Here is a 22,496-nt window from a genome sequence, read left to right on the forward strand (position 1 = left end):
TCTTTCCCCCATTCTCCCTTTTTTATTTTTATTTATTATTATTATTTTTTGAGACAGAGTTTCACTCTTGTTACCCAGGCTGGAGTGCAATGGCGCGATGTCGGCTCACCGCAACCTCCGCCTCCTGGGTTCAGGCAATTCTCCTGCCTCAGCCTCCTGAGTAGCTGGGATTACAGGCATGCACCACTGTGCCCAGCTAGTTTTTTGTATTTTTAGTAGAGACAGGGTTTCACCATGTTGCCCAGGATGGTCTCGATCTCTTGACCTCATGATCCATCCTCCTCGGCCTCCCAAAGTGCTGGGATTACAGGCATGAGCCATCAGGCTGGCCTCTCCCTTTCTTTCTTTTCTTTTCTTTTTTCCCACATCTAGAGATTTGGACCTTTCTTTTTCTTTCTTTTTTTTTGTTCGTTTGTTGTTAAGGAGTCTTGCTCTGTCACCCAGGCTGGAGTGCAGTGCTGCGATCTCGGCTGCCTCCCAGGTTCAAGCAATTCTTCTGCCTCAGCCTCCCGTGTGCCACTGTGTCTGGCTAATTGCTGTATTTTTAGTAGAGACAGGGTTTCACCATGTTGGTCCGGGTCCTTCCGGGCAGTCCTCTCTGCTGACACCCACATCCCTGGCTCTTTGTTCGAGGCCCACATGGTTCCCTGCTTTGATGCATCCAAGGTCAAGTGCTCAGGCCCTGCGCCAGAGCGGGCCACCACTGGGGAGGTGGGCCAATTCCAAGTGGACTGCTCCAGCACAGGCAGTGCAGAGCTGACCATCGAGATCTGCTCAGAGGCGGGGCTGCCAGCCGAGGTGTACATCCAGGACCATGGCGATGGCATGCACACCATCACATACATTCCCTTCTGCCCCGGGGCCTACACTGCCACCATCAAGTATGGCGGCCAGCCTGTGCCCAACTTCCCCAGCAAGCTGCAGGTGGAGCCTGCATGGACACTTCTGGCATCCAGTGCTACTGGCCTGGGATTGAGGGCCAGGGTGAGTGGCCCTGCTGTGTGGTATGTGGCAGTGGGGGCACAGGGACCAGAGCCCCAAGCCTCCTCCCTGTGTCCCTTTGCAGACATCATCCAAGAGGCCACCACTGAGTTCAGTGTGGATGCCCGGGCCCTCACATAGACTGGAGGGCCACCCATCAAGGCCCTCGTGCCCAACCCCTCAGGCAACCTGACAGAGACCTATGTGCAGGACTGCTGCGACGGCATCTACAAAGTGGAGTGCAGCCCTTATGAGGAGGGTCCGTGCTGGGGCTCCTGCAGGCCGGCAGATGGGGGTGGGTAGCACAGCCCGGGCTCCTCCTGACCCGGCCTTCACTCCTCCAGGACTGCACTCCATGGATGTGACCTATGAGGGCAGCCCTGTGCCCAGCAGCCCCTTCCAGGTGCCCGTGACCGAGGGCTGAGACCCCTCCTGGGTGTGTGTCCACGGGCCAGGCATCCAAAGCGGCACCACCAACAAGTTCACCGTGGAGACCAGGTGAGGGGGCCCCAAGTGCCTGTGTGGCCGAGGGGCCTGGGAACCCCGAGAATGAGTGGCTGTCTCTTTGGACCAGGGGAGCTGGCACGGGAGGCCTGGGCCTGGCTGTAGAGGGCCCCTCCAAGGCCAAGAGGTCCTTCATGGACAACAAGGATGGCAGCTGCTCAGTTGAGTACATCCCCTATGAGCCTGGCACCTACAGCCTCAACGTCACCTATGGTGGACATCAAGTACCAGGTGAGGAGGTGGCAGCCAGCACAGGGCTGGAACTATCTGCTTGTCCCCACCCTGTCTCATATAGTCACCATCCCTTTGACCCACCCCTCAGGCAGTCCTTTCAAGGTCCCTGTGCATGATGTGACAGAGGCATCCAAGGTCAAGTGCTCTGGACCTGGCCTGAGTCCTGGCATGGTTCGTGCCAACCTTCCTCAGTCCTTCCAGGTGGACACAAGCAAGGCTGATGTGGCCTCACTGCAGGTCAAAGTGCAAGGGCCCAAAGGTGAGTGTTTGCATGCCTGGAGCCGAGAGTCAGGAAGGAGACTGCTAGTGTGCAGGTTTTTTTTGGAAGAGCCTCACATGACAGTGCAGCCAGGAGGGGGACTGGGAGGAGGTAGAACAGATAGGACTTTGTCACTTAGCAGATGTGGCAAGAAGGCACGCAGGCAAGGGTCCCAGCTGGCACCCAGATGGGCGTCTTTTGTGCCAGAGAGGGTCAGGGCCATTCCCAGGGTCGGGCTGATGGGGATGAAGCAAGGTCTAGGCCTGGGGCTGAGTCCTGGCCATTGAGAGGTGGGGTAGGAGTGGAGGCTCAGGATATGAGCTGAGGCTGTGTCCCTGGGCCTGGGGCCACGCCTGGTGGAGCCAGTGGATGTGGTGGACAACGCTGATGGCACCCAGACCGTCAATTACTTGCCCAGCCGAGAAGGGCCCTACAGCATCTCAGTACTGTATGGAGATGAAGAGGTACCCCGGAGGTAAGAGACAGGGCCCACTGCCTGAGGGGAGGTCCAGGCCGGATGCCTAGAGCCTATCTAACTGCTCATGACACCCATGCCCACAGCCCCTTCAAGGTCAAGGTGCTGCCTAGTCATGATGGCAGCAAGGTGAAGGCCAGTGGCCCTGGGCTCAACACTACTGGCATGCCCACCAGCCTGCCCGTGGAGTTCACCATCGATGCAAAGGATGCCGGGGAGGGCCTGCTGGCTGTCCAGATCACGGTGAGCTCCAGGCACAGGCAGGGGAGGCAAGGGGTCTGGGCCTGGGTGGCTGGAGTGTGGGCTGCCGGTGGTGCAGGCTGGCATCTGGTCTCCCTGGGGCACTGCACCAAGGAAGGCAGGGAAGGACAGGGCCACAGCCTTTGGCTTCCTAAGGTTGTGACCAACTTAGGATGGTGGTGATAGGCCTGGGCTCCCCCAGACACGCACTTGCTTACTGTTGACTTTGAGCACATTACCAAAGCCTTTTGTGCCTCAGTTTCCCTACCTGTAACATTCTCATGGGGCAGGGAGAAGACTGAGATCACCTGAGTGTGTTCCTCCTCATGCTGGACAGGACCTGGGGCTGAGGATGGGTGCCAGGCTCCCTGCCCGTGCCTGTTGTCAGTGGGGGGTGTTGGGTGTTTTAGTCTCCCTTGTGGACTCTGCCTGTAGGGAAATAAAGGGCAACAGAGCCTAAAAATAAACCCACACTTCTATGGTCAACTGATTTCTAACAAAGGTGGTAAGTTAAATCAGTGGGAAAAAGCCTTTTAAACAAACGGTGCTGGTACAACTCAATATTCATATATTCCCTTCCCCACTACAAAATAAACTTACATCTTTACCTCATACTACACATACCCAAAAAAAGCCTCAAATTGCATCACTGATCAAAATATGAAAGCCGAAACTATGAAATTTCTATATTAAAGCAAAGAAGAAAATCTTTGTGACTTTGGAAATGATTTCTTAAATATGACACCAAAAGTACAATCCATAAAAGGAAAAAAGAAATAAATAAATGGTTCTTCAAAAAGTCACCATTACAAAAATGAAAAGATAAACCACAGAATAGGAGAAAAGATCTACAAATCATTTACCTGATAAACAACTTGTACACAAACTATATAACAAACTTACAAGTATAAGAAGACAAACAATACAATTAAAAAAGAAAATCTGATCAAGAACAAACTCCCATTCACAATTGCCACAAAGAGAACAAAATACCTAGGAATACAACTAACAAAAGATGTAAAGGACCTCTTCAAGGAGAACTACAAACCACTGCTCAAGGAAATAAGAGAGAACACAAACAAATGGAAAAACATTCCATGTTTATGGTTAGGAAGACTCAATATCATGAAAATGGCCATACTGCCCAAAGTAATTTATAGATTCAATGCTATCTCCATCAAGCTACCAATGACCCTCTTCACAGACCTGGAAAAAACCACCTTAAATTTCATATGGAACCAAAAGAGAGCCCACATAGCCAAGTCAATTCTAAGCAAAAAGAACAAAGCTGGAGGCATCATGCTGCCTGCCTTCAAACTATACTACAAGGCTACAGTAATCAAAACAGCATGGTACTGGTACCAAAACAGAGATATAGACCAATGGAACAGAACAGAGGCCTCAGAGGCAATGCCACACATTTACAACCATCTGATCTTTGACAAACCTGACAAAAAGAAGCAATGGGGAAAGGATTCCCTGTTTAATAAATGGTGTTGGCAAAACTGGCTAGCCATGTGCACAAAGCAGAAACTGGACCCCTTCCTGACACCTTACACTAAAATTAACTCTAGATGGATTAAAGACTTAAACATAAGACCTAACACTATAAAAACTCTATAAGAAAACCTAGGCAAAACTATTCAGACATAGGTGTAGGCAAGGACTTCATGACTAAAACACAAGAAGCATTGGCAACAAAAGCCAAAATAGACAAAGGGGATTTAATTAAACTCCAAAGCTTCTGCACAGCAAAAGAAACAATCATTAGAGTGAACCAGCAACCAACAGAATGGGAAAAAATTTTGCAATCTACCCATCTGACAAAGGACTTACATCCAAAATCTACAAAGAACTAAAACAGATTAACAAGAAAAAAAACAAACCCATTCAAAAGTGGACAAAGGATATGAACAGATACTTTTCAAAAGAAGACATATATGAGGCCAAAAAACATATGAAAAAATGCTCATCACTGGTCATCAAGGAAATGCAAATCAAAACTATGTTGAGATACCATCTCACGCCAGTTAGAATGGCAATCGTTAAAAAAATCAGGAGACAACAGATGCTGGAGAGGATGTGGAGAAATCGGAAGGCTTTTATACTGTTGGTGGGAGTGTAAATTAGTTCAACCATTGTGGAAGACAATGTGACAATACCTCAAGGACCTAGAAATAGAAATTTCATTTGACCCAGCAATCCCATTACTGGGTATATATCCAAAGGATTATAAATCATTCTATTATGACATATGCAAACGTATGTTCATTGCAGCACTGTTTACAATAGCAAAGACTTGGAACCAACCCAAATGCCCATCAATGATAGACTGGACAAGGAAAATGTGGCACATATACCCCATGGAATACTATGCAGCCATAAAAAACAATGAGTTCGTGTCCTTTGTAGGGACATGGATGAACCTGGAAACTATCATACTCAGCAAACTGAAACGAGAACAGAAAATCAAACACCGCATGTTCTCACTCATAGGCGAGTGTTGAACAATGAGAACAGATGGACACAGGGAGAAGAGCATCACACACTGAGGTCTGTAGGGGGCACTAGAGGAGGGACAGTGAGGGGTAAGGAGTTGGGGAGGGATAACATGGGGAGAAATGCCAGATATATGTGATGGGGATGGAGGCGGCAAACCACATTGCCATGTATGTACCTATGCAACAATCCTGCATGCTCTTCACATGTACCCCAGAACCTAAAATGCAATAAAATTATATATATAATTAAAAAAAAAAGATCTGTTCTGGAGGAAAGTATAATAGAAAAAAAAGAAAAAAAAATCTGAACAGATAATTCACCAAGATATACAAATGGATAATATGAATATCAAAATATGCAGCCAGGTGCAGTGGCTCATGCCTGTAATCCCAGCACTTTGTGAGACAGAGGCGGGCAGATCACAAGGTCAAGAGTTCAAGACCAGCCTGACCAAAATGATGGTGATATCCCATCTCTACTAAAAATACAAAAATTAGTCAGGCATGGAGGCACACATCTGTAATCCCAGTAGTACTCAGGGGGCTGAGGCCGGAGAAGTGCTTGAATTGAGGAGGTGGAGGTTGCAGTGAGCAGAGATCTTGCCACTTGCACTCCAGCCTGAGCAACAGAGCAGACTCCATTTCAAGTAAAAGAAAAAAGAAAATATGCACATCACTAGTCATTTGAGAAATGCAAATTAAAACCACAATAAGATATCACTATACAACTGACCAGAATGACTATAATTTTAAAAAACTGACAATACCAAGTGTTGGCCAGGATGTAGAAAAACTGGAAGCATCTGTATTACTGGTGGGAAAGTAAATGATTCAACTACTTTGGAAAACAAATTGACAGTTCTTAGAAATTTACACACGCCAGGCACAGTGGCTCACGCCTATAATCCGAGCACTTTGGGAGACAAAGGTGGGCGGATTGCTTGAAGTCAAGAGTTCCAGACAAGCCTTGCCAACATGGTCAAACACTATCTCTACTAAAAATACAAAAATTAGCTGGGCATGGTGGCATGCACCTGTAGTACCAACTACTCTACTCAGGAGGCTAAGGTAGGAGAATCGCTTGAACCCAGGAGGCAGAGGTTGCAGCGAGCCCAGATTGCACCACTGTACTGCAGCCTGGGCAACAGCAAGACTCTGTCTCAAAAAAAAAAAATATTTATACATAAACTTAACATATAACCCAGTGATTCCACTCCCAAGTATCTACCCAAGAGAAATAAAAACATATGTCCACACAAAGACTTGTATATGAATATTCACAGTATTCATAATAGCCATAAACTGGAAGCAATTTAAATATCCTGGTAAGTGGATAAACAAAATGTGGTATATCCATGCAGCTGAGTATTATTCAGCCATAAAAATCAAGTACTGACACATGCTATAATGTGGATGAATTTTTTTTTTTTTTGAGACAGGGTCTTACTCTGTCACCCAGGCTGGAGTGCAGTGGCACGATCTCAGCTTACTGCAACCTCTGTCTCCCAGGCTGAAGCAATCCTCTCACCTCAGTATCTGGAGTAGTTGGGTCCACAGGCGCACACCACATCTGGCTAATTTTTTTAACTTTTAGTAGAAACAGGGTTTCACCATGATGCCCAGACTGGTCTTAAACTCCTGGCCTCAAGCAATCCACCACACCCAGCCAACACGGCTGAACTCTGAAAACATTAGGCTAAGTGAAAAAGGCCAGACACAAAATCATATTGTATGATTACACCTAGGTGAAATTTCTAGAAAAGGCAAAACTATAGAGCCAGAAAACAGGTTAGGAATTGCCTGTGTGTGGGAGTGGAACAGGAACCAACTGCAAATGAACAAGACAATTCTGGGGGCTAGTGGAAGTACTCTAAAACTGGATCACAGTGATTGCTGCATAAATGTAAAAACTTCTTAAAGCTTACTGACTGTGCACCCACAAAGGGTGAATTCTATGGTATATAAATTATACCTAATAAAGCTGTTGTTAAAAAATACATGAAACAAACAGGAGGACTTTTTCAAAAACTTTCAGTCATAAAGGTTTATTTTAAATAAATAAAAAAATACTCTTCATTCCCATTATGCTTTATTTTGCAAACCACCAAAAATAGCTATAATTTTACACTATGACATACACTTTGCTTCCCCAAATTTTGGTGCCTGCTAACTTGGGTTAAACATAGTCTAAAGTTTATACTTGAGCAACTGGATTTATCAACTTTTTCTAAAAAGAATGATGCATCTCACCATAAGGCTCACACCAGATTGGAAAAGCTCATATGGGTAGAGAATTCTTTCATAATGTGACTTCAAAAGAGACCCAGTTCCTTTTCCTGGCGGATATCCCAAGCGACTACCCACTTTAGACCATTTCTTCTCTTTGGTGACCATTTCAAAACCTCCTTTGCTGGCAACAATCTGAAAAGCAAGTAAAAGTTTCTTAGAGAAGAAAAGTAGATTCAAGCATCCTGACTCTATGTCTACTAAATAGAAAAATTATTCTGGGCTTAAATTTCAAATTTTCCTTTCAATGAGTATGTAACCAAACTGAAATCTGTCAACATTTAGAGTAAGAAATAGAAACAATGATTTACAGAGGTTTAAAATTTAATTAATATTATTATGCCTACCTTCAAACCAAGCATTTAAAAATATTTAATGAATTAATACTTTGTATAGTATGCACTGTGAGAAAACTAAATACACATATAAAACTTATGTACTCAAGGAACTCACAGTATGAAATAAGAATAAAAACAGACAAAAATAGACATGAAAATGTTATATAACACAAATAAACATAAATCCTGAATTTAGAAATACCAAGTAACTTACAGAACTTAACAAAAATGTCAATCAAACCATGAATATAAAGAACAGTTTTGAAAAACAGACCATAGTTTTTCAAAAGGACAAGAGTTTTCTATGGAAGATTATGAAGGAACACTGAGGAAAGGTTAGACTGAAGTAGATTTACTGATATGGAGTACAGAATTTATTAAGGTAGAAAATAAGATAAATTGGCTAATCTTTACTATCCCATACAATAATCACTTTTACATAGTAATCTGGTTTGTATTGAAAGCATTTCAAGCTAAATTTCCATTAGTTATGATATATCTGCATGGATCCAGTCATGATGTCCCACTCAGTTCTGGTGATTAGTAGCAGCCAGGATATGGCCATGACAAAGGAATAAACTATCTCACATAGAAAACAAAACCATTACTTAGGCTCCATGTATACAATACTCTAACAATCTAACCAAAAAACACGCAAAACCTTATACCTGTATTTCTTCAGCTGACAGATTCAAGGATTATCATGCATAATTTTAAAATATAAACCAGGGCACGGTGGCTCATGCCTACAATCCCAGTACACTGGGAGGCTGACACAGGTGGATCACCTGAGGTCAGGAGTTCCAAACCAGCCTGGCCAACATGGTGAAACCCTATCTCTACTAAAAGTACAAAAATGAGCCACGCATGGTGGCAGGCACCTGTAATCCCAGTTACTTGGGAGGCTGAAGCAGTAGACTCACTTGAACCTGGGGGGCGGGGGTTGCTGTGAGCTGGGATCAGGCCACTGCACTCCAGCCTGGGCAACAGTGTTGTCTCAAAAACAAATAAATAAAAATAAAATATAAAATATAAACCATTTATTCCAAATGTTTGCCATGTACTACATCACAGCATTGTCACCAGAAATATCACTATGAACCCTGCTCTATAAAAAGACATACGGCATGCACTTGAACTGAACACAATGAAGACAAGCCCTTTATCAAAACTTGACCAAAAAGTAGTATCACTCAAGACCAAAATGGCTGGGAATAGAGACAGTTTTAACATACGTAAAGAACAGTCTTCTACTTAAAAGATCCCTCTAAAAACTCCAGTAGAAAGACCAGAAAGAAACAAAAAGGCATCCTCTCAAGGGGTCAAATAGACCAAGAAAGAAACCAAATACAAAGAAATGTAAACAATATTTTGAAGCTAGAGATATCTAACAAGCCAAAGCAATAACAAAACAGAAAAACCAGGTGTACTTTTAAACTAAAAGTTTAAAACTAAGTGCCCTGCAACAGAGAAAAGCCAGAGAAGCTTTTGCAACATAGAACCTGGAAAGGCTTAAGAGGACGCCCTTCCTCCCTTTTCTAAAAAAAGAGAAAAAAAAAAAGGCTTAAGAAGCAAAAGAAGCAGTACCTCTAAAATTAAGGGTGGCAATGCAGCGAGAATGAGATTGTGAAGACCTGTGTAAACAGTTAGACCTCCTCCAGGCAACTATCCCTCTCTAGCCCCAGCAGAAAACTGGAGATTTACTCTCAGCAAAGTTTGAACAGAAGGGATGCTGAACTAAGAAAGCAATAGGTAAGTAAATTAGAGGACCAGCCTAACAAGTCTAATATCTAACGAACAAAGAGTCCAGAAGAAGCTAAAAAATAATAAACTTATCAAAGAATACAGGAAAAATTAGAAGAACTGGAAGAAATGAGTTATCAGATAAGAGAGGTTATTGAGAGCCATAAAAACAGTGAATGAAAATAAACACATACCAATACATTATCACTGAAATTTCAAAGCCCTGGGAATAAAGGTAAGATCCTAAATCTTCAGGGAAAAAAAAGTCACACACAAAAAAAAACAAGAATTAATATAGCATCGTTCTCACCAAGACAATGGAGTAAAGCTTTACACATACTACAGTAAAATGATTCACAATCTAGACTTTTAAACCCCACCAAACTACTAAGAAAGTATAAGGGCAGAACATTTTTACACAAGCAAGAAGTCCTAAAAAATTTACATCCCACTACTGTCTTTCTCATGAAACTAGCAGAAGAAACGTTTCACCAAAATGAGAGTAAACCAAGTAAAAGGAAGACTTGCAACAAGGAAAAAGGCCAAGGAATTCCCAGAATGACGGCAATAAAAGGAAGTTCCAGACTGACAGCCGAACTTTAAGAAACAACCAGTCAAGATCTGAGGTAAAAAAGACTCCTGGAAGAATGGCTCCAAGAAAATAAAGCTGACAGATTATCTGATGGGTAGAAGCATAATGAGCGATGTATATTTCTGCTGGAAAGTTTGAAAATATATTTTTCACAGTATTAATTTTAGATTAATAAAAAATTAATGTAACTACATTAGAAGGGGAAGAGGAACATATAAATGTAACTACACTAGAAGGGGAAGAGGAACATAAAGTATGGGAGGACTTAAGATCTCTTACACCCATTCTCCATCTTCAACAGGAGGAAATCAATATACAACATTTAAAGCTGAGAAAAGAAAAAATAGCATAATGAGCATATTGTTTGGAAATATGAGGATCAAAATCAGAAACCACTAAAAGAACTGAAAGTGATTAGCTCTGAGGAGTGGGAATGGGGGTGGAGATTAAGGGAGATGCTGATTTTCATTTTAAGCTGCCTTCTTTTTTTTCTCTTTTTTTTTAAGAAACAGGGTCTTACTCTGTCGCCCAGGTGGTGCAATCAGAGGTATCATAGCCTCAAACTCCTGGACTCAAGCAATCCTCCAGCTTCAGCTTCTCGAGTAGATGCAACTATAGGCATGTGCCACCACAATCAGGTAATCTTTTAAAATTTTTTTGTAGAGACAGGGTCTCCCTATGTCTAGACCAGGAGGCTGGTCTAGAACTCCTGTATTCAAATGATCCTCCTGCCTTGGCCTCCCAAAGTGCTGGGATTACAAGTGTGAGCCCACCATACCCAGCCAAAGCCTTGTTTTTTTTAAAAGTGTACTACATTGACAAGAATAAAAATGTTTTAAAGAGAAGGGCTAGATTGAATGCTTCTTGCTGAAGTGGTTATAAAAACAGTAATTAGTAATATAGAAGTCTGTTAAATTACAGGCATTCCAAGTAATATTTCTTTTTTTTTTTTGAGATGGAGTCACCAGAATGGAGTGCAGTGGTGCGTGCGAGCTAGGCTCACCGAAACCTCCACCTCCGGGATTCAAGCGATTCTCCTGCCTCAGACTCCTAAGTAGCTGGTATCACAGGCGCAAGTCACCACACCTAGCTAATTTTTGTATTTTTAGTAGAGACAAGTTTTCATCATGTTGGCCAGTTCAAGATTATGATCTTGAACTCATGATCCATCCGCCTCAGCCTCCCAAATTGCTGGGATTACAGGCATGAGCCACTGCGCCTGGCCTAGTAATACTTTTTATTATTAAAAATAATAGGGAGAAAGATGTGATTTAATCAAAACAGGAATCCATCACATTGATGACTTAATAACTAAGACTGAAAATTTGCTTCCCATTAAAATGCAATGTGAATCACAGTATTTTCAAATCATATCTATAAAAAACAAAATTCAATAGATGCCAATAAACTGTCAGCCAAAAATAAACTTTTTTTAAAAAAAGAAAGGACACCACTAACAACCTTAAAACATACGAACTCTTGGTATTTTCTGTGGTTTTCAGCCCAAGCCTCTTGCTAGAATAAAATGTCACGTTAATGAAATAAACAGTCACCCATTGATAAGGGTCAGAATAAATTACTTTTGTGAAGTATTGACTGGGAGGGAGATGAAAGAACCCACTAGAGTGCTATGAAAATGTTATGCATCAGCCGGGCGCAGTGGCTCACGCCTGTAATCCCAAGACATTGGGAGGTCGAGGCAGGTGGATCACAAGATCAGGAGTTCAAGACCAGCCTGGCCAACATGGTGAAACCCTGTCCCAACTAAATAGAAAAAGTAGCCGGGTGTGGGGGAGAATCCTAGCTACTTGGGAGGCTGAAGCAGGAGAATCGCCTGAACCCTGGAGATGGAGGCTTCAGTGAGCTGAGACCATGCCATCGCACTCCAGCCTGGGTGACAGAGCAAGACTCCGTCTCAAAAGCAAAAAGAAAAGTCATGTATCTTGATCTGGGTGATGGCTACAAAACAGGTGTATACATATATGAAGATTTATTGAACTGTACACTTAAAATTTGTAGCTTACACTGTAAGCTACACCTCAATATAAAAGAAAAAAGTTAATGTGAGAAGCAGAAATCTCACAATGACATTTAGGGAACAAAAGTATTACAAACAAAATAACTACAAATCGAAGTTTGTCTGTCTTTTAGCTTTAAATCTGTTTTGCAAATGTTCTCACAGGTTAGGGGAAAGATGTCCATGAGGACTTAAAAAACCCCACAAAGGACAGGACTCCAATAAACCCTCAGATAAGCACACTTAACCTTTAATTACAATGCATTTTCAGTAAGTTTTCCGAATATTTCATTCATTTTTTTTTTTTTAAGATGGGCTTTACCATGTTGGCCAGGCTGGTCTTGAACTCCTGACCTCAGGTGATCCACCCACCTCGGCCTCCCAAAGTGCTAGAATTACAGGCGTGAGCTACCGCACCCAGGTTTTTTTCCAAATATTTCAATAAAGTGTACTTTATTAGTAGTTTGAACCTTAAAAGGAAATGGGATTCTCAAGATGGTGTTAAAACAGTCTGAACGACAAATGTTGTGAAGAGAATTGTGAACAACCAAGTATTCAGACTAGGTTACCCCTAAAAGCCCTTTCCTGATTTTGAAATTCTATAACTTCAGAAAGCCAGAAAAATGTGGCCGGGCTCAGTGGCTCACGCCTGTAATCTCAGCACTTTGAGAGGGTGACATGGGCAATCACTTGAGGTCAGGAGTTCTTGACCAGCTTGGCCAACATGGTGAAATCCTGTCTCTACTAAAAATACAAAAATTAGCCATGCATGGTGGCTCATGCTTGCAGTCCCAGCTGCTGCAGAGGCTGAGTCAGGAGAATCACTTGAACCCAGGAGGCAGGTAGTTGCAGTAAGCTGAGATCGTGCTACTACACTCTAACCTGGGCAACAGAAGAAGACACTGTCTCAACAAAAAAAAAAAGAAAGGAAAAGAAAAGAAAACCAAATAATGCAATTTAACTTATCATCAGATTAAACCTGAGGTTTATCTATTAATTGAAAAATCACTGATACCAAAAGTTTCAATTTAATAGGTTACTACTCCTACTATTAATAAATACTCTAGTAAATTCCTTATCACTGATACCAAAAGTTTCAATTTAATAGATTACTACTTACACGATAAATAAATACTCTAGTAAATTCCTTAGGGTATTTATGAAAACAAGAAATAAAAATGTGGCCAGGCACAGTGGCTCACACCTGTAATCCCAACACTTTGGGAGGCCAAGGTGGGTAGATTATTTGAGGTCAGGAGTTTAAAACCAGCCTGGCCAATGTGATAATACCCCATCTCTACTAAAAACACAAAAAGTAGCCAGGTTTGGTGGCATGCACCTGTAATCCCAGCCCCATTTACTCAGGAGGCTGAGGTATGACAGTCACTTGAATCTGGGAGGTGGAGGTTGCAGTGAGCCAAGATTGTGCCACTGCACTCCAATCTGGGCAACAAAGTGAGACTCTTTCTAAAAAAAAAAAGTGGAAAGAGCTTCATTAAAGAGTATCACAACATACTGTTATTAATGATAAGATAAATTTTGAGGGCCAGGCATGGTGGCTGACTCCTGTAACCCCAGCACTTTGGGAAGCTGAGGTGGGTGTATCACCTGAGGTTGGGAGTTCGAGACCAGCCTGACCAACATCAAGAAACTCCGTCTCTCGGCCGGGCGCGGTGGCTCACGCCTGTAATCCCAGCACTTTGGGAGGCCGAGGCGGGTGGATCGCGAGGTCAGGAGATCGAGACCATCCTGGTGAACATGGTGAAACCCTGTCTCTACTCAAAATACAAAAAATTAGTTGGGCATGGTGGCGTGTGCCTGTAATCCCAGCTGCTCAGGAGGCTGAAGCAGGAGAATTGCCCGAACCCAGGAGGCGGAGATTGCGGTGAGCCGAGATCGCGCCATTGCACTCCAGCCTGGGTGACAAGAGCGAAACTCTGTCTCAAAAAAAAAAAAAAAAAGAAACTCCGTCTCTACTGAAAATGCAAAATTAGCCAGGCATGGTGGGACATGCCTGTAATCCCAGCTACTCAGGAGGCTGAGGCAGGAGAATCGCTTGAACCCAGGAGGCGGAGGTTGCAGTGAGCCGCGATTGTGCCATTGCACTCTATCCTGGGCAACAAGAGTGAAACTCCGACTCAAAAAAATAAAAAATAATAATAATAATAATTTTTGAAAAACAATTTTTTTTTTTGAGACAGAGTTTTACTTTTGTTGCCCAGGCTGGAGTGCAGCGGTGCTATCTCAAGCCCACTACAATCTCTGCCTCCTTGTTTCAAGCAACTTCCTGCTTGAAACTTCCAAGTAGCTGGGATTACAGGTGCCTACCACCACAACCAGCTAATTTTTGTATTTTTAGTAGAGACAAGTTTTCATTGTGTTGGCCAGGCTGGTCTTGAACTCTTGACCTCAGGTGATCCACCCACCTCAGCCTTCCAAAGTGCTGGGATTACAGGTGTAAGCCACTACCCCAGCCAATTTTTGAAAATTTTTTGTATTTTATTCAAGTAACAGTCAAACACATTCAGAACCTTAAACAGCATCATACAGCAAAATGTAATAGGTAAGTTCTGACTCAATAAAAACATCAAAATTAAGTTCTTAAAACAAATTTTTATCCTAATGGTTCCCTATAGTAAACCTAGGCCTCAAATTTAGCATAATTTGTTCTTGAGCACCATAGGTTTTCATATAACTGCAGTAGAACACTTTTGGCACAGTGCTTACTAACCTCATCACCTGACTAAGTCTCAAGCTGTATTTTAGCATTAGACCATACTTCCCAAATTTTTTAGCAAGAGAATTCTGACCTGACACTAATTCTAAAACATATCATAAAAGATAAATATGATTATTCTAACATCTTTTTTTTTTTGGAGACAGGGTCTTGCTCTGTCACCCAGGCTAAAATGCAGTAGAGTGATGATGGTTCACTGCAGTCTTGACCTCCTGGCTCTTGAGATCCTCCTGCCTTAGCCTCCTGATTAGCTAGGACTATAGGAGTCCACCGCCATGCCCAGATTATTTATTTTTTAATTTTTTGTAGAGACAGAGTCTCACTATGTTGCCCAGGCTGGTCTCGAACTCCTAGGTTCAAGCAATCCTTCCACCTCAGCCTCCCAAAGTGCTGGGATTATAGGTATGCACCACCACACATGGCTGATTACTCTTACTTTTTTTCCTTGAAAGTGAAATCTTCCAAAATTAACTCTGCAATTTAAATGAGAATAAATTTCTATTTCAAAATAGTATATAAATTGTAAGTATGGAAGGCCACAAAAAGAAGCTGTTTTGCAAAATTTCTCAGATAATTAAGCAATAATAAATTTGTATTATTGTATTAACAAAACATATTTCAATGTTGTTATAATCTCAGCTTGCAGGTCAGTTAGTTTTCTTCACATTATAACATTAGGGAATATAATGTTAAAAAGTTAACACAATTTGGACGAAAATTTATCTAAACTCTTCACCCTTAAGTTTCTGAGCTATTGTTCATCCTACCCAACAATGCTGGCCTCAATTAGTCATTAACGCTACATATAGGTATTAACAAAACTAATATATACTATACATAAGAATGGTGAGTAACATGAGTCCCTTTATTTTTATTTTATTTTATTTTTTGAGACAGAGTCGCACTCTGTCACCAGGAGCCAGGCTGGAGCGCAGCGGCATAATCACAGCTCACTGCAGCCTTGACTTTCTGGACTCACATGATCCTCCCACCTTAGTCTCCTGAGTGGTTGAGACTACAGGTGTGCACCACGATGCCCAGTTAACTTTTTCTAATTTTATCGGAGTCAGGGTTTTGCCATGTTGCCAGGCTAGTCTCTTAACTCCTAGGCTCAAGTGATCCTCCCACCTCAACCTCCTAAAGTGCTCAGTTGACAGGCGTGAGCCATTGTGCCTGGCCCAAATTTTCAATTAAGTAATAACAACAAAAAAAGATGACAAGATCAACACAGAACATTGTACATGCAGTACAATATAATATTAGCAGGCTATAGTCATTTATTTTGCATATTGCATATCACAGAGCCTGATAAATATTAGTCTCATTAACAAATATAAAGTAACTTTTAAAGATAACTTTGAGGTCTGTCATTTCCATTTATTCAAATGTGCATTTCATTTTTTTTTTTTGGAAATGGAGTTTCACTTTTATTGCCCAGGCTGGAGGGCAATGGCGCGATCTCAGCTCACCTCAACCTCCGCCTCCCAGGTTCAAGCAATTCTCCTGCCTCAGCCTTCTGAGTAGCTGGGATTATAGGCACATGCCACCATGCCCAGCTAGGGCATCTATCAAACAAATCCTCCATTGGAAGCAATATTTCCCACCAAATTCATTTTAAGTTCCTAAATTCACAAGCCTCTGCTCTAATTTCTAAACCAGTATAAGCCTCACCTTGCTCAAAGCATACAGATCCAGGATTTTTCTCTCTACCACAGGGATCTTCAGAGTAGATCCTTGAAGTTCCCAAAATTTTGCTAGTTGATCCAAGAAATCCAGTCTCACTCTGGTCATTGCCTAAAATTATTAAAATACAGAAATAAGAACTAAGTTATGATTGAAAGGAATGAGTATAACAGAGCAGGGGTCCCCAAACCCCAGGCTGTGGACTGGTACCCATCAGTGGCCTATTAGGAACCCAGCCGCACAGCAGGAGGTGAGCAGCAGCAGCGGGCAGGTGAGCAGGCAAGGATTCCCACAAACCCTACTATGAACTGCATATGCAAGGGATTTAGGTTGTGCATGCCTATGAGAATCTAACAAATGTCTGATGACCTGAGATGGAACAGTTTCATCCCAAAACCATCCCCCATACTCCCATCCATCCATGGATAAACTGTCTTCCATGAAACCATTCCCTGGTGCCAAAACCGTTGGGGACCACTGTAATAGAGGTACTCACTTCTTTCAAGAAATTCAAAGACTTTTCATTATTGCTTAGTCCAACCCTGTAAAACCAGCCAATAATAAAGATGCAAAAGACTTCTAACAAACTTTATTCATTCAGGCAAAAAAGTTACTCTGATTTATTTTAAAAGTTATCCTGGCAACCAAAATAATTTTTTAAGTTTGTTCAACTTTATGCTGACCAGAAAATTCAGTAAATCGGATCCTCCTCAGTGTCTAACATTCTGTCATTTCATCCACAGGTAAATATGCACACTTTTGGTGCGTCATCCCTCAACCTCACTTATATTGAGATGCTTCATCAAGTATCTAATTACAAGAGACTAAAAAGAAAAAATACGTATTGTGGCCAGGCATGGTGGCTCATGCCTAGAATCCCAGCACTTTGGGAGGCTGAGGCGGGCGGATCACCTGAGGTCTGGAGTTCCAGACCAGCCTTGCCAAAATGGCATAACTCCGTTTCTACTAAAAATACAAAAATTAGCCGGGCATGCTGGCTGTAATCCCAGCTACTGTAAAACTAGCTACTAAGGAGGCTGAGGCAGGAGAATCGTTTGAACCTGGGAGGTAGAGGTTGCATGAGCCAAGATCACACCACTACAGTCTCATCTGGGTAACAAAGCAATACTCTGTCTCAAAAAAAAAAAAAAAAGCACGTAGTAAACTCTCAGAAATGTTTTGAGGGAAAAGAAAAAAAACTCAGAATGACATAATAAACCTTTTGTATCAATGATTTTCCTTCTGTACTCTAAAAGTTTTAATATCACAATGAAGAACCTTCTAAAAATCAGCAGACAAGAAAAACAGCAACACATAGTCTTCTATTTAGAAAACGTAAGATAAATCAGTAATACTTAGAGGAAGATCTTTAAGTGTGTGTGAAACGGAGTCTCACTCTGTTGCTCAGCTGAGGGCAATGGCGCGATCTCAGCAAACCTCCGCCTCCTGGGTTCAAGCAATTCTCCTGCCTCAGCCTCCCGAGTAGCTGGGACTACAGGGGCCCACCACCACACCCAGCTAATATTTGTATTTTTAGTAGAGATGGGGGTCTCACCATATTGCCCAGGCTGGTCTCGAACTCTTGACCTTGTGATCCACCCACCTTGGCGTCCCAAAGTGCTGGGATTACAGGCCTTAGCCACTGCACCCGGCCAAAGGAAGATCTTAATAAATCAGATTAACATTCCTGACAAAGTTCCATTAAAACCGAAACCAAAACAAAAGAAAAAAACTTTGAAAACTAGGATTTTAAAACAGGATTTAAGAATCCATTTTCCAAGAACCAAGGAAGACAGAATCTTCCGAGATTAACAAAAATTTTAGCAGAGTAAGAAACAATAGAGAAAGTAGAATTCAGGAATTCTAAGTCTCTGAAGCTAAGCATTGAACATTTCCACTAGAAAAACAGAGCTACAGATAGTTTCTCGTGATCTCAGTTAAATGGAAGAACCGTAACTGCTTTGCACAATTTTTTTAAAAAGCACACTCTTCCTCCAAACATCAAGTAACTATTCCAGTCAGTACCAATTAACACAAACTCTAGGCTGTGCAAAGTTCTCGACCTACAACCCTAACAATAAAGAATAAATCAGGAAGAAAAAATGGTGACACAACACTTACCTCAAGTTCATTCAGGCGCTGGACTCTTCGAGTGAAACGAAAGCTTTTTACTTCACAGGCGAATGGAGGCTGCCAGTCCTAAATAGAAAGAGTTTTTTCAAAACACAGTGGTATGTAAGCAAGGAATGGGTTATTTATTCCCTTAAAGGGGGTTTTTGCCACAAATCATGGTGATAATAGACTAACTTATAAGTCTTCTTTATTATAGAAACAAAATGAGCAAATTTTTTAGATAAAATAATTTTAATACAGGTTGAGTATCCCTTACACGAAATGCTTGGGATGAGAAGTGTTTTGGATTTCACTTTCCATATTCTGGAGTATCTGCATATACATAATGAGATATATTGGAGATGAGACCCAAGTCTAAATACAAAATTCTTTTATTTCACATAAAGTTATACATGTAGCCTAAAGGAAATTTTATACAATATTTTTAATAATCTGGTGCATAATGCATGTGTACACTGGACCATCAGAAAGGAAAGGTGTCACTATCTCAGCCACCCGTGTGGACAATCTGTAGTTGTCTGGCATCACCATAATTTCTGACTCTGCATTTACAAGCTACCAATAAACAATTATTTCCTTACACTTATTCCCACATAAGTAGTTAACAGGAAAAATATAACATACCATTAATACAATGAAAAAAGTAATCTGTTCAAGCTAGGATCAGTAGCTCACACCTGCAATCCCAGCACAGTGGGAGGCTGAGGGAGGAGAATCACTTGAGCCCAGGAGCTTGAGATCAGCCCAAGCAACAGAGTGAGAACCTGTCTCTATAAAAGAAAAAGAATAATAATGTTTCAGGGTAACCTGGTTTCAGATTTTGGAGCATTTTGGATCTGGAATTTTTTTTATTTTTATTTTTTTAGCTCACTATGAATCTACCGTAAGGGGGTAGATCTGGAATTTTTAAAGTAGGGACACTAAACCTGTATTGCTCGAAGAAGCAATCGTCTTCAAACCAGTCCCACTATTTATATCCCACAATTATGCTTTCCCAAGTTACTCAAGTGAAATTCACTGAGGTCATATATGACAAAGCAGTGTCTAGTAAACATACAGTTTTACCAAAATGAAAAAAAAATTTTTTTAAGACAAAAAGGGAGCAGGGGGCAGTGGCTCACACCTGTTATCCCAGAACTTTGAGAGGCCAAGGCGGGCAGATCACCTGAGGTCGGGAGTTGGAGACCAGCCTGACCAACATGGAGAAGCCATGTCTCCACTAAAAATACAAAATTAACCGGTGGTGCATGCCTGTAATCCCAGCTACCTGGGAGGCTGAGGCAGAACTGATTGAACCCAGGAGTCAGGAGGTTGCAGTGAGCCAAGATCACGTCATTGCACTCCAGCCTCGGCAACAAGACTGAAACTCCATCTCAAAGAAAAAAAAAATTTTTTTTAAGGGTAGAATTAAAAATTAAAAAGAAACTTTGAAAAAGAACGTATTTATTTAAACTTTTTTTAAAATTTATGTGTAATGTGACAGAGCACTTTATGTTACACAGATGTTTTGTTCAAAGCCCACCTCCTGGAAACCCAAATATTCAAAAAAAAATAATAATAAGCAAACACACAAAACAAGAACAATTTTCAGATTGCAATATAACTAAAACGAGATAGCATATTTCACATGGGATCTAAAGAACATACTTTGATTTGGCCTAAATAGTAGTAAACTTATTTTTAAAAGTGAGAAGTAGGAAAAAAAAACCCTTACCTTGGAAACTAAAGAATCTACCAATACTAAAATTAAATTCCAAGTGTAAACAAGATTTATTTTCAATAATGTGACATAAAAAGAGAAAGCATTATTTCAGCTTCCAGCATTTTTTAAGTTAAATAAAAAAGCTTTTTTTTTTAATCGAATAACCTTGAATAGAATTTCTAATGAATAAATTCAAGAGTAGATTAAAACATGATTTAGGAAAACCTTCAATGCTTGAGATGTTAACATGAGGTCATTATGATAGAAAAAAGGGTTAAATGGAAGTTTTTGGAGAATGGCATTGCATATCATCACAGCAATTATTTGTTAATCCTCTGCTTGAAATGAATAGCCTATAATCTTAAACAAATTCATTCAACATAGTGAGAGCATTATGTCTGTTTTAGAATCAGAAAAACTAATCTAGGTTCAAAATATACTTTACTACTTGCCCAGGATCTCACATCTGGTGTTTTAACTTACCCAGACTTGCAAACATAAAGCAAAATGTGTCTTCAAGAAGCAATGACTAAAGCGATGGTTCAAAAACCTCAACTTACATGAAGAATTATCTAAGATTGGTTGCTAGAAAAGCAGAAACTTCCACAACCAGAAGCCTAGAAATCTGCATTTAAACAAGCATCCAATTGACCCTGGTGCCAAGTGGTCCAGTAACATCATTTAAAAAGCGCTTGGTCTAATGGGTACAGACAAACACCTTTTGACCTTGAGCACTTTAACTCAACCTCTTGGGGCATTAATTCCCTCCACACAAGGGATAGTGTCTCCTTACCTCAAAGTCGAGATTATAATTAACCTTACAGGCAAACCTAATTATCTGCAATAACTGATTCTAAAATCGTTGATGTTTAGTTCCCTATGTCAAGAGATTTCAACATTTCCTTCCACCTCCATTATAGACCAATTCTTCCTAAACCTCTAAATTTTCTTCCCCCGGTAAGACTTTTCACTGCAACCATAATTAGTCTGGAGTTCTTGTCTAGCGATAGCATCCTGGAGGACTAGAGCTCAGATTAGCTTTTGAGAAACCCTAACCCTGAGATAAGGCCTGCAAATTATTTGATGCAAGCAGGTCTTGAATAAAGAGATAGCCGACTATCAAACCATAATGAAGATACGCGAGGGAAGAATATGTCATGTCATAATACTGTACTTTAAGCACCATATTGCTTAAGGAAAGGCCTAAAGCCTTTTGTTACCCTTGCCCACAGCTGAGAAAAGTATCAGTTCCCGAGTTCTAGGCGGAAGAGGCCCCAGAGACACCACTTTCTCGCGTTCAGATGTGTCTACGTAAGACCACAAAATAAACCGAGGCAAAAATATCCAGAAACAGCCTCCAGTTGTCGCAAAACAGAGAGAGTACATATAAAAGAACAGAAGGACCAGAAAAGTAAGGCTAAACCCAGGGCATGGACTCCCCGATTCTTCCTTCTCCCAGTCTCTTCACAGACTGAGGTACCTTGGGCGGCCGAATTTTGCAGATGCCGGTTTTCTCCGCCAAAAGCCGGATGCGACCGATAAAGCTGAGAGGATCTGTGAGCTCCTCCCAGCTCGGCTCAAAGACAGGGCACTCTGGGGGTGGCAGGAACTCCGCCGCGTAGCCCCCCGGCCCCACGCCCGCCATTGCAACGGCGAGGGCGGGGGTCCCCGTGGGGAACAGGTGGTGAAAAGCTGACTGAAGCCGAGTTTGTTCACGTCCCCTGACACAGGCCGAAGCGCATCTTCGCGGACGAGAACTGTTCAACACAGAAACCCCAGAATCGCTTCCTGCTCCCGTTTGTTATTGTTTCTCGCAGGGCTTTTCCTCTGAGGTTCAGGACTTTACCGGAAGTTACCGTGCTGTCAAAGCCCTCGGCTCCCTGCCGGAAACAGAATCCTTCCGCAGCGGCGCGAAGCCTGTGTGTCTGACCCTTCCTTATGCCTTTTTTGCCCGGCAGCCCAGTATGGCTGTTTCTCCCCTTGCTGCCAAAGTTCAGCCCAGTCCAACGACTCCACGCGGCTCGCTCATGGTGGGGTTTGGAGAGGGGCACGATCTCCTTTATGAGTGCTA

At 41.9% G+C, this 22,496-nt stretch overlaps 1 protein-coding gene and 2 pseudogenes across 5 annotated transcripts; 2 read left to right on the forward strand and 1 right to left on the reverse strand.

The window, feature by feature from the left end:
• Positions 1-582: 582 nt before the first annotated feature.
• LOC128928514 (filamin-A pseudogene) lies at positions 583-1,191 on the forward strand (annotated as a pseudogene).
• Positions 1,192-1,231: 40 nt separating this feature from the next.
• On the forward strand, positions 1,232-2,969 carry LOC118142786 (filamin-A-like; annotated as a pseudogene). Its single transcript, XR_013527000.1, has 5 exons — positions 1,232-1,479; positions 1,556-1,716; positions 1,808-1,978; positions 2,330-2,453; positions 2,540-2,969. The product of XR_013527000.1 is annotated as a filamin-A-like (transcript).
• A 4,254-nt stretch (positions 2,970-7,223) lies between these two features.
• LOC144579411 (lysine-specific demethylase 5A-like) lies at positions 7,224-22,261 on the reverse strand. 4 transcript variants are annotated; one of them, XM_078350064.1, is made up of 4 exons: positions 21,906-22,261; positions 18,712-18,789; positions 16,579-16,701; positions 7,224-7,615 (listed from the first exon to the last, which is right to left on the reverse strand). In XM_078350064.1, the coding sequence occupies exons 1-4, from the start codon at positions 22,068-22,070 to the stop codon at positions 7,412-7,414; spliced, it is 570 nt and encodes a 189-aa protein (XP_078206190.1). In that variant the 5' UTR covers positions 22,071-22,261; the 3' UTR covers positions 7,224-7,411. The 4 variants fall into 4 exon arrangements, 2 of the variants coding, with proteins under 2 accessions (XP_078206190.1, XP_078206191.1); XM_078350065.1 differs by lacking the exon at positions 7,224-7,615 and adding an exon at positions 10,102-10,481; XR_013526869.1 differs by lacking the exon at positions 18,712-18,789.
• Between the last annotated feature and the right edge of the window lie 235 nt (positions 22,262-22,496).

The sequence above is a fragment of the Callithrix jacchus genome, chromosome 15 (assembly GCF_049354715.1).
Source record: "Callithrix jacchus isolate 240 chromosome 15, calJac240_pri, whole genome shotgun sequence".
Lineage (NCBI taxonomy): Eukaryota > Metazoa > Chordata > Mammalia > Primates > Cebidae > Callithrix > Callithrix jacchus.